The 14,114-nt window shown below is 37.5% G+C and overlaps 1 protein-coding gene across 5 annotated transcripts in view; it reads right to left on the reverse strand.

Annotated features, from left to right (window-relative positions):
• The window catches only part of FAR1 (fatty acyl-CoA reductase 1), a 34,471-nt gene that overhangs the window by 10,515 nt on the left and 9,842 nt on the right, over nucleotides 1-14,114 (reverse strand). For all 5 annotated transcript variants that reach the window (XM_085579705.1, XM_085579706.1, XM_021527563.3 and 2 more), the window contains exons 2-9: nucleotides 13,249-13,443; nucleotides 9,582-9,757; nucleotides 8,078-8,257; nucleotides 6,219-6,396; nucleotides 5,635-5,679; nucleotides 5,413-5,531; nucleotides 4,877-4,944; nucleotides 3,174-3,345 (exon numbers count right to left, since the gene is read on the reverse strand). In XM_085579705.1, coding sequence (XP_085435831.1) covers nucleotides 3,174-3,345; nucleotides 4,877-4,944; nucleotides 5,413-5,531; nucleotides 5,635-5,679; nucleotides 6,219-6,396; nucleotides 8,078-8,257; nucleotides 9,582-9,757; nucleotides 13,249-13,437 — 1,127 coding nt within the window. In that variant the 5' untranslated portion in view covers nucleotides 13,438-13,443. The remainder of the gene's footprint in view (nucleotides 1-3,173; nucleotides 3,346-4,876; nucleotides 4,945-5,412; nucleotides 5,532-5,634; nucleotides 5,680-6,218; nucleotides 6,397-8,077; nucleotides 8,258-9,581; nucleotides 9,758-13,248; nucleotides 13,444-14,114) is intronic.

Here is a 14,114-nt window from a genome sequence, read left to right on the forward strand (position 1 = left end):
CTCCCTCCATACATCAGCCACACCTTTCCCTTAGCTTTCTAAGAAGCAGTAACAGAAGAATTGCTGCAGAAATCTCTGAACTACAACTTGAAATATTTCATGTCACATGCTATTTTCTCAGAGCAACTGGGAAGATCTGCTTGGTGTGCACTTTTAAAGGCTTTAACATTTCAAATATACCAAACGGTTTTTAAATAACACACACTTCTGTCATGCTAAGCACTATGCAAAGTTACAGGAGCAAACTATGCCTTGTATTAAAGATAATGAGACAACTAATAAGCTTTGCTATGCAACAAGGTATATATGGCAAGCTACCAACAACACTACCTTTAAACTTGAATGCTAAGGTTTATCATCACTATTTACGTAATTGCACAATGCTAGAGCATTATTTAGTATAAAACATTAAATCTTCATTATGCCAGTCCTTTTTGTACATGTTCTTTCTGTACAAATTTGGAAGAAATATTATATAGGTTATTTCTTCCTTCCCTTTCCTTACCTTTTAATACTATCAGAGAATCGTTAAATTCAAGAACCTTCAACTAGATGCAAAAATAGCAAAAAGATTTCCATTTTATCAAAAGCATTGCTTCCACAAGTGAGGTGCAAAAATATGACTTCCCATTGCAGAAAGATTACAACAGATAAGTGCTTGGAAAATAGGAAATTTTTTTGGTTTAATTTTTATTAACATAATAATTTCATTCTGAAGGATCACAGACCTCATCTATTTCTAGTTTCTTCCTTTTCTTCTACTTGATAAAAATTTTCATTCAATTGCAGCACAATATCCAGATGAGTGCAGTTAAACCTGCACAGTGATTACTTATTTTTCTTGTACAGACTTCAGTGTACTCAGCACAGAGAGGGCAAGCACCCAGCTATATTAGCAGAGTATTTGTATTTTCTTGTGCTGATTTTATTATGTTTTTACTATACTGTTGTTCTGCTAAATCACAGTGGAAAAGGTCACATGTTTAATTATGCCAGCCCTTCTTCACTCAGAACAGTGTTATATTGAGTTTAAGACTATCCAATAGTGTTTCCATGTCTTTAGTAGTTTCTGAGTACATGCTACCTGGTAATTAATAACATTCTATCAACTGACAGAATGACCACAGCAACAGCAGTACACACCTCCAGCCCATCAGTTAAAGCAGCTTCAAAGTACTTGAAAAAAGTGCAAGAGCAAAGATCTGTCTCAAAATTCTTGTATTATTAAACACTAGCTTGTTCCATTAGGATTTAACACTGCGTATCTTCCTTGCATCTAGGTATTCATTTGCTTTTACTGCTTCTCTTGCAGGCCCCCATTTTTAAATTATTTACAAAAAGAGAGGAATGCTGTCTAATGAAAGCTGCATTCCTGTAAGTGAGCTGTGTAGCCAACTTAGAAGCTGTGACTGAACAATAGCTCGTTTAGGTTTAGTTCAATCTGCCATCTTTTCTCCAAACTGGAATCTTGTGCATCATAGGAAACCCATATCAGTAAATATTTCTTTTCTATTCTGTAAAGTATTCATGTCACCAATTATACCAGTACTGATAAAAGTCCCAAATTCCATCTTTCACCATCAAGTGAGAACTCCAGGAAAAGCAATAACAAGATTCAACAATCCCAGTGTTAGAATATAAAACTAAATTAAATATTCTAAACTGCATGATTATTCAGAGCCTCATTTTACTTCCACTGGTCAAATACTCAGCAGACCAGCTGCCTTTCAAAGCCTGACAAGATTCTGGCAGCACTCCTTCCCAACCATGTGGAAGACAGGACGTTGGCATTTATAGTGTAACTATTTTAGTGAGGGATGAAAGTCTTCGTACCTGTCAGGGAATTTCTATCAATTTTTATTAAAAATAACTTGAAAAATGCAAGAGAACCTAGAAGCTAGGAAGTTTCATGTACAACATCTTCTTTAGAGTTGATAATCTTAAAACATTTCAATGTGGGAGGATTATTACACAGGCACAGCCAAGTGCACTGCTGCTACTCTAAGTATTACACTCTTGCAGCTGAGAGGTTTTCCCCTACAAACCATTTACACAGCCCCTTTCTACTCATCCACTGCTGTGTTACAGAGCTTCTACCCTCCTTTTAAGACAGACCTGGACTATAAAACAATATATGAATACCATTTGTGTCAATACACTGTCACCACAGTGGAGGTTTTATAATCTGAAGGCAAATGCTTGTGAAAATGTAACATAAGCAATGAATTAAGGCCACACGGCTTGGCAAGTCTGACACAAATTGAAGTGTTGGCTTATATACCTTCTACATGATTTAGTTTAGCCTATTATTTTCACCACTTAGTTAGCCAAATACTATATCCTAAATATTATAAACTGAATGGAATGTTGAGATGATACAAACCAGCATACCAGGAATTTGTATCATCTACAGGAACAATCTGCAATTAAAAGCTCAGTCCCCCATTCCATTTTCAGTTTATAAAAGCAACAACCTTAACACAAGCCACTTCTGAGAGTTTAATGACTGATTAGGATTCTAATCCAAGACATCCCTTGGGCAGCATTGTTAGGCCAGTCATTAAACTCTTCAAAATGCAGCCACTGGATTCTTATTGCTCAGTTAGTAACCTAGATAGTGCCCATGCCATGTCTTCTTTACAAGTCTCCACCACCTTATGGGCAAGATATTTTCAGCCCTTCCCTCTTACCATGGTTTCCGACCTGTCAATATGAGCAAAACATCAAGGAAGAAAAACACTAAAAAGGCCTCTGCACACCGACAGTAATACAAGAGGAGGTTGTAGAACTTAAACTCAGGTATTCTTGCTAGATTTTCTAATGGATATATCCTGTAAATATTCACGCAGTATTCTGTAGGAAAAAGTAAGGATCAACATATTTTTAGTATTTATTACCAAAGAACAAACATAACTTCTTCTATATCATTTAATTCTCCTGACTACTAAAAGCCCCAAACTATCCAACATAAAACATCCTCATTTTTGCTAGAATGTTCAGAGTCACTTTGAATTTGAGGACCTGTTCTCAGGAAAAAACATTAGAGTTTTAGTCACAAAACATTCAGGGAAAGAAAAAAATACCAAAAACTTAAAATCAACATACATCACAGTGTAAGCATAGCTTCATTTAAAAGTCAGAGGAACAAACAAGGCAGAGGCAGACACCATTACCTTGGGCTTCTTCCAGTAATCCTGAGGTAGGTATCATACAGGAATGCTGGGGCCTTATGGCTTACAGCAATCCAGTAATGATATAAAAGGTGATTGGAAGTTAGATTTACATTGGGCCGTCTGAAGGCCTGTTCGAGAGGGTTTCTCTTGAAAGTGGAAATTACATGGTATTCTGGGAAAGAAAAGTTGCACAACAGCTTCAATAATCACCATGTAAAATGGAATGCTTTTCAAAATACATTACAGGGTACAGCATCAACAGCAATGTTTTTTTTAAATAACCACCCTAACTCTTCTACAATGCAAAGAAACTAAACCAGTTGTAAGTTTTTAACTTAAAATACTGTTGAACTGGTTCTTATTATTATAATCAAGAGGTGGTTTATGCCTTCATCATTTTATTGCAGCTTCTCTTTCGATTCTCTACCTTAGAAGTTGGTGGTTTTAAACACTGACAGCAATTGCAGTTTATAAAGCAAGTAAAGCTATTTAAATAGTCATCTATATTTCATGAAGAGGGTTATTCCGCTCACTTGTGTGAAGAACTTTAGAACAGACTGAGGACTCTGCAGTCATCTGAAGTGATTTTAGATTTTATTTTCAAATAATTTATCCATATTTAGGCTTTAAGAAAAAAGCAAGTAGAGAGGGACTCCATGAAAAATTCTTGGTAACACCTGTAAATTCAATACGTAACAGATATTACAGGATCAGGAACTTTAGAAGTTATGCAGAAATTCACCTCTACTTTTAACCTTCTCTTATAACTTTAGGCTGTTGTTTATAGACAGTACTTAAATACCCTGATTCAAACTGGGATATAAGTGAAGTCAGCAATTTTCTAAGTTTAATTGAAGCAATAATGTTTGCAACTACAAATCCACGTAAAATGGGCAAAAGCAAGTAAAATAGATTTAAGCACTGAGGTTAACTGAAAGAAAAAAAAAAAATCTGAGTTTCAGGACTCGATTTCTAAAAAAACTGAAAACTAATAAATGGTTTTACTCTGCCAAACAGCTTGTATTGTTCTTCACATTAACTATTACAAAGCTGTTGGCCTGTGGGTTACCTCCTAGGCAGGCTATCTCAGAGTTGAAAATATGCAGTCAGATTTCCTTAAAGGCTACTCTTCCCTGTACATGAATTGTTCAAGTGTCATGCAACAATCTGAATATTAAAAACACCACCTCAACCAAGAATCAGCTTAAACCAAACACAAAGAGCTACAAAAGGGCAAAAGTATTACCAGACTTCTCAATTATGCAGAAGTACACAATATTTAATTGTGGGCTGCTTATTCATATGTTTTTTCTTATGTATTTGATGTTGGCATTACACTCAGCATCACCACTGCTCCTCTGAGCAACACTTCTCTCCACACACTACCTACACTGTGTATTATGTCATGCCAGCAGCAAACAGAAAAATCAGCTCTCTCACAGTTTAAGTTAATAATGGAATAAGAGTAACAAAAAAAAAAAATACCAATAAGAATCAAACGAGATTGAAGCAATGTTGCAGAGGAAGGGGGAGGGAGAGAATTAACAGTGGAAGCTAATGAGAATGCACAATTCACTGCAAAATTGAGAGGTGTGGCTAAAATACCAGTTTCAAAAATAGAAATGCATTATGGTTTACCGATTATAAGCTGTTTGATTTTCTTTTTGTATTAAGGCTAATGAGAAAAAAGAAACATGGCATACCAACTTCACTCCAGTGGAAAGGATTGGTGCCACCTGTTGTACAGTTATACACCATGACTTTTCTTGGTCTGAGAGAAAAAAAGTCAACAGAGCAAGTTAGAAGAAAAACAGCCTTTTAAAAACACAAACAACAGAAGAGATGCCCAAAGTTATTCTTTCCCTCAACAGCATAATTTATATAAAGCATCAGTCCCATGGTCAGTGTTTTTCTTTAGCAACTTTCAGATTTTTCTCCTTTTTTAATTATCTTTTTTTTTTATTATTTTAGAGAAGTCATCACCCACACTACTGGAGGTTGTATTGATTACAAACAAGACCCAGGAAAGAATTTGCTGACATAGCTTCACAATATCAGTAGGTGATGTCTTCCTCTGGCATAAGCAAGTTACTCTTTGAGACCAACCTGCCAGAACCTTAGATTCCTTTGTCCTGAAGGAACAGCAGGACACTGATGAGGATTTCAATACAAGACTGGTTTACTAAATACACAATATCATTTCCAAATATTCAGTACTCTCTTTTGTCACTATTTATACCTATTAATTGCAGAATACCAGGCTGCAGCAAGTGTGGTATTGACAACAACATCTATTGGGACAAGATCTGCTAACGCATCGTTGGAAGCTCTCATTGTTCGAAGAATTCCTTTTCCTGCCTTGAAGAACAAAACAACAGAGACAGAAGACCCAGCAGTGAAACATATGAAGCTTTTCTGCCTCCCAAAAGGAGGGGGCAAATTAAGTATATTCATTACTTACAGCAATGAAGATACCACTAGGTCCATTGAAGTTATCAATCCAGCCCTGTTAGGAAGGGGAAGAGGGAAAGGATTTGGTTAGAGCATACTGAAGTCAGCAGCTTCAAGAGAAAATCTGAGCAGTTTTTACATATGTAATGGGTGGAGGAAAAGGAGACCTAAGAGGAGAAGGATTTTTAACTCCATGTTGCTAAATAAAGTTTTGGTGATGTAACAAGCTCCTATGACTCAGACAAGATATCTACACATAGGACACCATGGTTCTTCAGAGAGAGAGGTTTATTTATTTCTTAGTGAATGAATTGCAATTATCCACAAAAATATTTTATGCTCAAAGTATTCAGGTTTACAAGTATTTTTAGGCTAGGAACTTAGGTGTTTTTCATTTTTCAACCAAAATATATTCTTGCTCAGCTTTGATGACAGTATTTAGACTCTATATACTGTTATCAGTCATCCAGAAGCAACCAAGACACAACTTCATGGTGCAAGACATTTTCTTCTACAAAGGTCACTTGATAAAGAGGCTCACAGCAAGTACTACAGTCTACAGCAAGATGGTCAGGTGACAGCTCAGGGACTTACAGGAAAAGGCTCCTTCCAGCTGGCACCAATGATGGACGGCCTTACAATGGCAATGTTTAAATTTGCACCCTCCTGCTGCACCACAGATTCAGCTAAGGCTTTCGTGTATGTGTAAGTATTAGGTCTTTTGCCTAACAGTTTAGGAGTAATATCATTCACTAGATCATCATCCATCCACCTAAAGAAACAAAACAAAAAGCAAGTGTAAATTACTGCATGCTGTTTCACTGGGTGGGGGGGAGGGTGAGGTGTGAAATGATGAAGTTACCATGACTATTTTTTTCTCATTTAAAGAAAAAGGGATACACACCTAAACAAAAACAAGTTCCTCAGAAAAACAAAGGATTGCACGTTCGGTGTCCATCAAACAAAGCATTTATTTTTTGCCCTGGTAATTCATTGATAACACGCCATTTACAATAATTCAAATTCTGCCAACCAAGTTCTCAAAGATGGAGTGCAGACACAGCAAATTAGTCTTTGGAACACGGGTTCCCTGCATTATGATCTACAAAGTGATACCACTGTAATGGAGTCACAGCTATATTACTAGCATCCCCTCCACCTTTGTGGTGGTGAGCAATCACATACCACCCCTGAAGCAAGCAGGTCACAGTGTTTCTCCCTTTAAATTAGTTAAATCTTGCCATTTTGTCTTGCTTCTCAATTCATATTAAAAATGTAATAACCTTTAGGCATAGCACACTAGTAAGAAAGATGTGGCTCTTCAACTGTTGCTACTTTGGTATTTTCACTGCAAAAAAGGACTTGAATTTTATTTGCTTTGGTCTCTTAGTCACAAAAAAAGAATTTATTGTTTTTCACCAATGTCATGTTACAAAGCGGACACTTATCAGACTCCTTTCATGATATGAACAGGGTAGGAAGAAGGGTAGTGAAGGCTAGAGATCACTCTTTTGTAACTTAACAAAAGCCTCCCCTCAGGAGTTCGAAAGTACACACAGCTGTCTCAGCCCATACCAAACAGTTTAAGTTACATTTGTCTCTCCACAAGTCAGATATTCAAAAATATGTTTTGCAATCTCTCATTTTTTAAGTGTACTTGAAGTCAATGCTATAAAAAAGGCTGGCTCAATGTGCATTCTAGGTGGTAGCTCACTTGGTTTTAATGTTCACACTCTTCCACATAAAATAACAAGTTAAAGTAGGTATTTTACTTTTCAATTAGTTTTTTTCTGTTTCATATTTCTCTTCCAAGAAGAGAAGAAGGCAAGAAGGAAGAGAGATTGATGATGAATTGTCAGCAGTTTCAGAGTTTGACAGCTACTAAATAAAACCTCAGGGCAATTAATATACACCAAAAAAATACAAAATGTAAGTCATTTTTCCAACCCATAATGCCCAATTCAAGACTTAAAGCTACAGAAAACAGATTTTTAATGTCTGGGCACTCAGGATACATAACAGAACCAGTAAGTAGCATTTAAGCATCTCAGTCTCATCTTGCAATGGCATTTAGGTGGATGTAGTAGAGGCAGCTGTTCAAGGCACCTCAGTTTTATCCTCTCCTTCACAGTGCTAGTAGCAGCACAAGTTAGCAGCATCTCCTGCTTCAGCCAGTCGTACAGCTGAAAGACTGGCACTCTCAGCACAGATGAGGCATCATGAGTAGATGTAAGCATCCCTGTCCTTCAGTACCCCTCCACTTAGCTCAACTCAGCTTAAGGGAAGCATAAACCTTAACCCTCTGTCCCTTATAGAGAAGGGGAGTGTCAGTTGTGCTGTCAGACCTATGGGACAGCGTAAGATAATGCCTCATCTTTACAGCTCCTAACCTCAACAGCAGGAAGAAAAAGGATACAGATTACCCAAGTAAATTCATAAAACATAACACGTACTCAAGGGAATCTATCAGTTTCTTGGGATCCACGGGAGGTGGGTACACCACTTCCTCAATCTGTTTCCGATTGCAATATGCATAGGCGGTGGAAACGTGCATGAACACCTCCAGATTCTTCATTCGCTGTGCCAAGGAGAGGAGCTGTTGTGTGGCAACCACATTCAACTGCACAGCATCTCTATTGATTAAACAGAAATGTCATTAGTAGAAAGCAAGACAAAAACAAGAAATTTATTCCTAAATGCCTCAGTGCTGGGTATATAAAGTATCCCTGAATTCTCCACCCTACCCAAAAAAAGCAGCATGGAGACTGCCCTAATTTTCTGCTTAGAATAATATACCACAGTCCTAATCTAGAACATCTCTCAATGTTCAGGATAATTCTCCCTTTCTTATCAGCATCCTTTGATTTCTTCTAGATCCCAATTATACGCTTTCCATAACACAGAAAGGAAATAATGCAACACAACACCAAGCTTTCATAAGATGCACCTCTGAACTTCCAAGTACAAGCTGAGTTAGGTCAACAACTTGGAAGCTTAGTGGGCCAGTAACTTGGAGACTGGCATCTTCTTGTAGGAAAGCAAAAAGGCTCCATAAAGGATGGAAGGAAGGGGGAAAAAAAGGCAAACCACCAAGAACCACACCTCCACTCCAGGTTCACTGCTGCTCATTACCATGTTTAAGGACACTATAGCAGAGTAGGTGTCTATCTACAGCTCACAGCAGGTAACAGCTTGCTGACTAACTCCTATGATTATTTTATAGTTTACATCTTCTCTCCAGCCTACAGGCTTGCTGTGGGCACCAGTTTCCTTGTACAGAGTGTACTATCAAGTTTCAAGAGTACAGCTAAGCAGCACTTCTTTGTAATAAAAGTGTTACATTAACAACAACAACATCAGCATCCCCCAAACAATTACTAAGTTCCAGAATGCTTTATCTCACATTATTACTGAAGTGGGGGACAGGAAAGGGGAGCATTACCCCAAAGCAATTAACATCAATGGTAACTAATTAGTTTGCTACCTCCTTCAACAAGTCAAAGGAGATGATAATCCCAGCTGCATGCACCACTTCTTCCACTTCTTGTTTTCATCTCTCTCCCAATGCATCTACTTCTCCCCACTTCCACTGCAAACCTCCTTTATTAATAAGGGACTTTTAAAAGACAAGAAGAAAAGCTGAGCCATATTTCATCTCCTGTTTTTCTTATCAGGTAAGAGAGCAAGCACTAGAGCCTCTCACACCCAACTTTTCTCACAAAACTCTATCCTCTGAAAATGCACATTCCCTTTCTAGGCAGGCCAAAGGACTAGTTTGCACTGCCCTTTGTACACCAGGATAAAAATCAGCATTACTAGGGAGCACAATAGGTGTAGCTACAGCTTATTTGTAGTCTTTCTACCCATATTTGCAGTATTGGGCAGACACCTGATTCACCCCCTCCCTTTGAGCACCATTGCTTTACCAGACTAGGGTCAAAAAAAATTTAGACTCACCTTAGTGTTTCATTGAATCTGACTGTAGCAGCACAATGAAATATAATATTAATGCATTCTATAAGTTCTTCCTTGATTGGTTTACTAAGGTTCAGTTCAGGCTGTGTAAGTTCGCTCACAACTACTATTATTTTTTCTTTGAAGTCTGGTTGTTCTTCTCTCAATCTGTCAAAGAGCTGTCAAAAATAACAGGATTATAAACTCAGTGAAGGTAAGAGAAACATTTCACTTAAGTGAAGAAAAATCTCACATTCTTTGTCTATATCTTTTACCTTCTCAAGATCATCAGCAAGTTAGGACAGTGCATTAGCAATACCATAAGAATGTGTTACAGACTTCCCAAGAAGTAAACTATATTTTTTCCAACATAAGGAAACAGTTTACCCACTTCCCAAGCTTGATAACAGCTATTCAAATTATTATAAAAGTCATGCTAGATTTTAAGTTTAGAAATCTTGCATTAAGATTCACAAATTTCCAGTAATTTAAAAAATACTATCCTCAAATTATGTTAGTCTTGGAGAACATCCAGATTATTAAAAAAATAAATAGTTTATCTGGCTAGTTAAACAAAAAAAGGCATACGACATTAGAACATCTGATTAAGTTTTATCAAATTGGTGTTCAACAGTTCCCCCCAAAAAAGATCTCACCAAAATTATATTTTATCACAAATTCTCCTCATAAATAGCTGGGTTCTAACCAGGTTGCTTAACACACAGATCAAAATTCTTACCTCATCTTATTTACACTCATTAGTATGCAAGCTTTCCTGAGCCACACAGTACTGTGGCAATAAAACACCCTTGAAAATTGCAGAAGAGCAGACACTTCTTTACTGTCCAGAGGACAATATCTTTCAACTGCTTCAATACCAGTCAGTATAATTGAAAATCACAGCAGTACTTTCTTTTACTCACACAAGCATGAGGTTATACCAAACACAAATAGTCAAAAGACATTCCCTTACAGAATGACAATTAATTTTAAACTATAAATTAAGTCATCTAAAGGTGCAGTTTCACAACACTTCAGGCAATCTAAGTTTATATTTCTACCACAGAGACTGGTCCTTCTAATTTCTTCATTCCTGTTGCTTCTCTGACACTGGAAGAGCAAGAAGCCCCAGAGCTGTGTGAGCAGCTGCTCAGTCCAGCTCCTTTTTTAGAGATGTTTTTTCAGCCCAAACATGAGCTAATGCAGCTCATTGTGTGGCCACCCAAAGTACCAGTGCTAACTCCACAGTGAGAACACAGGACATCTCCACTCCACTCAACTGGACTTTGCAAGCATAAAGCTTCACCTTATAAGACAAAGCTGCCAAGACAGCATTTAAAGCCTCTGCAACTTTTCTGGGTACAGCAAACAGTTCTTACCTAATGGCAGAAACTCTGTATGATTTTTAAAAATAAGCCTGCTATGTTTTTAGTTGGAATGATGGCACCTTCCTCCAGGGAGCTGAAGCAACTACCTGTTAACCATATTAATGTGTGATATTACATTGTAACAGAAAAGCAGGACCGTGGACGAGCTCTTAAAGAGACAATTTTTATTTTTCATGCATCTATTACATCTGTTATATCCCTTTTCACATCCATAGTCATGCACTATTCCTACACACCTCTCACTAGCACTGACTCCAGTACTAAGGAGAAGAAATACCTAGACTGTATGCAATACATATGGCAAATCAGCAGAGGAATTAGATATCTGAAGTCCAAAGAAAGTAGGAAACTCAACACTGTTTTGCTATTTGTAGCCCAGTTTATTTCACATTTATTTTACTTATTACCATATTCACCCATTTAGATTTCAAACATTTCAAGAAACAGAATGTTGAAACATCTGCAGAACACTTAATGAGTCCACCTAAATTGTGAAGAATTACTGGCAGTGGCCTTGCAACTCGACAGCTTAAGACAGTAGATCTTGTAGAAATTTTCATAGACTTTCAGAAGAATCTTGATGACATTAAAGCCATTTAAACAATAACTTTCAATCTCTTCTAATCATTTGATGAAGACAGAACAAACATCTGTCCCTATTCTATCATCTCTACATACATGAGCAACTCCATCCCTGCAGGTTCCTGCCTCAAGCAATAACTCTGCTTACCAGGACTTCTGCTGTAAACCTGCTCCAGCAATAAGTGCTCACCAAGATTCAAATCACATCAGATTTTTATCTCAACGGGAGCTGGTACAGACTACAAGCAGACTTTGACTCAAATTTAAAAGCCTTTTATAACAGGTTTCCTAAAAGCCATACTGAGCCTTACAGCTTACCAAAGTTTAAGTCCACACCAGGGCTACTTCTCTGCCCAAACACTCCCCACCTTTCTTTGGGTAATGCTGTATATAAAAAGTGGATTGAGAATTTTTTCCTTTTGCATCTCAGAGCTTAGTCTAGACAGAGATATTTTCCTTGTTTCAGGGCAGTGATCAACTGAAGGTTTTATGTAGAGAGAATGTGCAACTGAATTTTAAGATAAAACCCCACTGTAACTCATTCTGTTGTGTTTTATGACATTGCACAAGACTACAGGAAGATGATTTTGAGGAACGAGACAGTTTTTTGACTGGTTACAGAAAATAATTAACTAGGGAACAGCCATCCTCACATCTGCTATAATCCCAGCTAGCCAGAGTTGTAGAAATCCATTGCTGTACTTTTAACAACCTAGCCCTAAGTGCATTCATAGTTCCTTATTGATTCCCCTTCAGCTCCTTCTAAGAACACCCTTTGTACAGACTACATTGTATCTCATTGTAATAGAAAATTATAGTGCTGATACCTGTGTTTCATAAGGGAAAGGCCTAGATAGAAATAAACAAACTCTGCTTTAACAAAGTTCAAGTGATTTCTAATCACTCCTCATCCTGTTCATCCTTCCCATTATCAACAGGATACTCTCCAAGGAGAAAGGTGGGCAACAGAGATGGATGATTCTACACTTAGAAGGGCCAGCATAGCTCACCAGAATATCAAGGTAATGAGTCTTTTCAGGAGCAAAGTATTCGACCCAGCTTGCACTGAAAATCATTTAGAGAGCCACTTGGATAACTCCACAGCACAGACCTTCAGTGCCTTTCTAGCTGTCACAGGCTGACCAACAGAAATCTGTAACAATCTGCTTAGCCAAACATTTCTGTTCCACTTACAAATGTAAGTTTCTGTTGAGATGACACATTCTTATTTACTGCTTAATTACAGCACATTCCAGAAAAAAACAGAAGGCACAAGGTGAAAGAGTGACTTGTTTGAGATCTTTAAGAGTCTCAATCCATCTTATAAGTCCCAGTCCACTACCTCTTGCACTTGATTTTATATTCTCTTAACAAGCTCTAAAATAGATTTTTACTTCTCATTTCTGCATTACAGCTGAACATCCTCCTCCTGAGGAGGATTCTGAATTATATACAGGAATTATATATTATTCTGAATTATATACAGGATAATTTTCAACTACTGGCCTTGCTAGAGACTAACATCTTGAAGCAGCTATAGAAGCACTGCCAGGTCTTAGATTTTGTATTTCTGTTAGAATTAAAAAGAAGAAAAATTAACAACAGCATTTTGCTTTAGACAAACTGAAGCTGTTCTCAAAATGAAATGAGAGCATCGTAATGAAGGACAAAAATGAACTTTGTGAGCATATGACACATACCTTAGAGCTGGTAATTTCTTCTATTCGTGCTTCAGGTGTCTGCTTTGCTTTTTTCCTTACCAGCACATACACTGCTTTCACTTTAGGACAGGATCTAAGCAGCTTTTCCAAAAGCACTTTTCCCACAAATCCTGTAGCTCCTGTCAGGAGGATGTTTTTTCCTTCGTAGAATTCAGGAATGGAAACCATTGTGACCTTTATGAAAGATAAAAACAAAAAGTATGCTAAAGAACTTACTAAGGAGTGCAGATTTGCAGAAGATTAAATAATTATATCTGTGCTGTTTATACCCGAAAGAAATGCTTAATAGGTTTTTTCACCATAACCAGCTTTTTTCACAACATTCTGAAAGACTGCTGTGGGTCACTACAATCATTCCAGATCTTTTTCTAAACTGCCCCTCTTCACAGTGTTTTAAAGACTGAGACATCCACTCAGACAGGAAAATAACCCAACTTCAGTCTGTTTTTGCCTCTGTGTGCATGGTCCTTTACCACTCCAAGGGACTGCTCCATGTAAACTACAGGTTGCATCATTAAAATATACTCACAAGTGGATTCTTCAAACCCACTGACAGAAGTCAGGGAGCCAAGCATCCCAATTGCTGGTCCTGGAATTTAGACTGTGCCAGCAGAGCCCCCTGTCACTGTTAGGATGAGCCTCCCTACCAATTAAACTAAACCAGAGAGAAGGCTGAGTCAGTTGTTTGGAATGGGATCTAATAGTTTTACATTTACTACAAAAAACCCATTTAGATCCACAGATAAAAGAGTTTTCCAACTTCTTCATCCATTAAGTCATTTGGCAGGAAAAAAAAACAAAGTCATTAGAATTCTCAACAAACCAAGATGCTCCATTACAAATAC

Source organism: Lonchura striata, chromosome 5, assembly GCF_050655825.1.
Source record: "Lonchura striata isolate lonStrDom1 chromosome 5, ASM5065582v1, whole genome shotgun sequence".
Taxonomy (NCBI): Eukaryota; Metazoa; Chordata; class Aves; order Passeriformes; family Estrildidae; genus Lonchura; species Lonchura striata.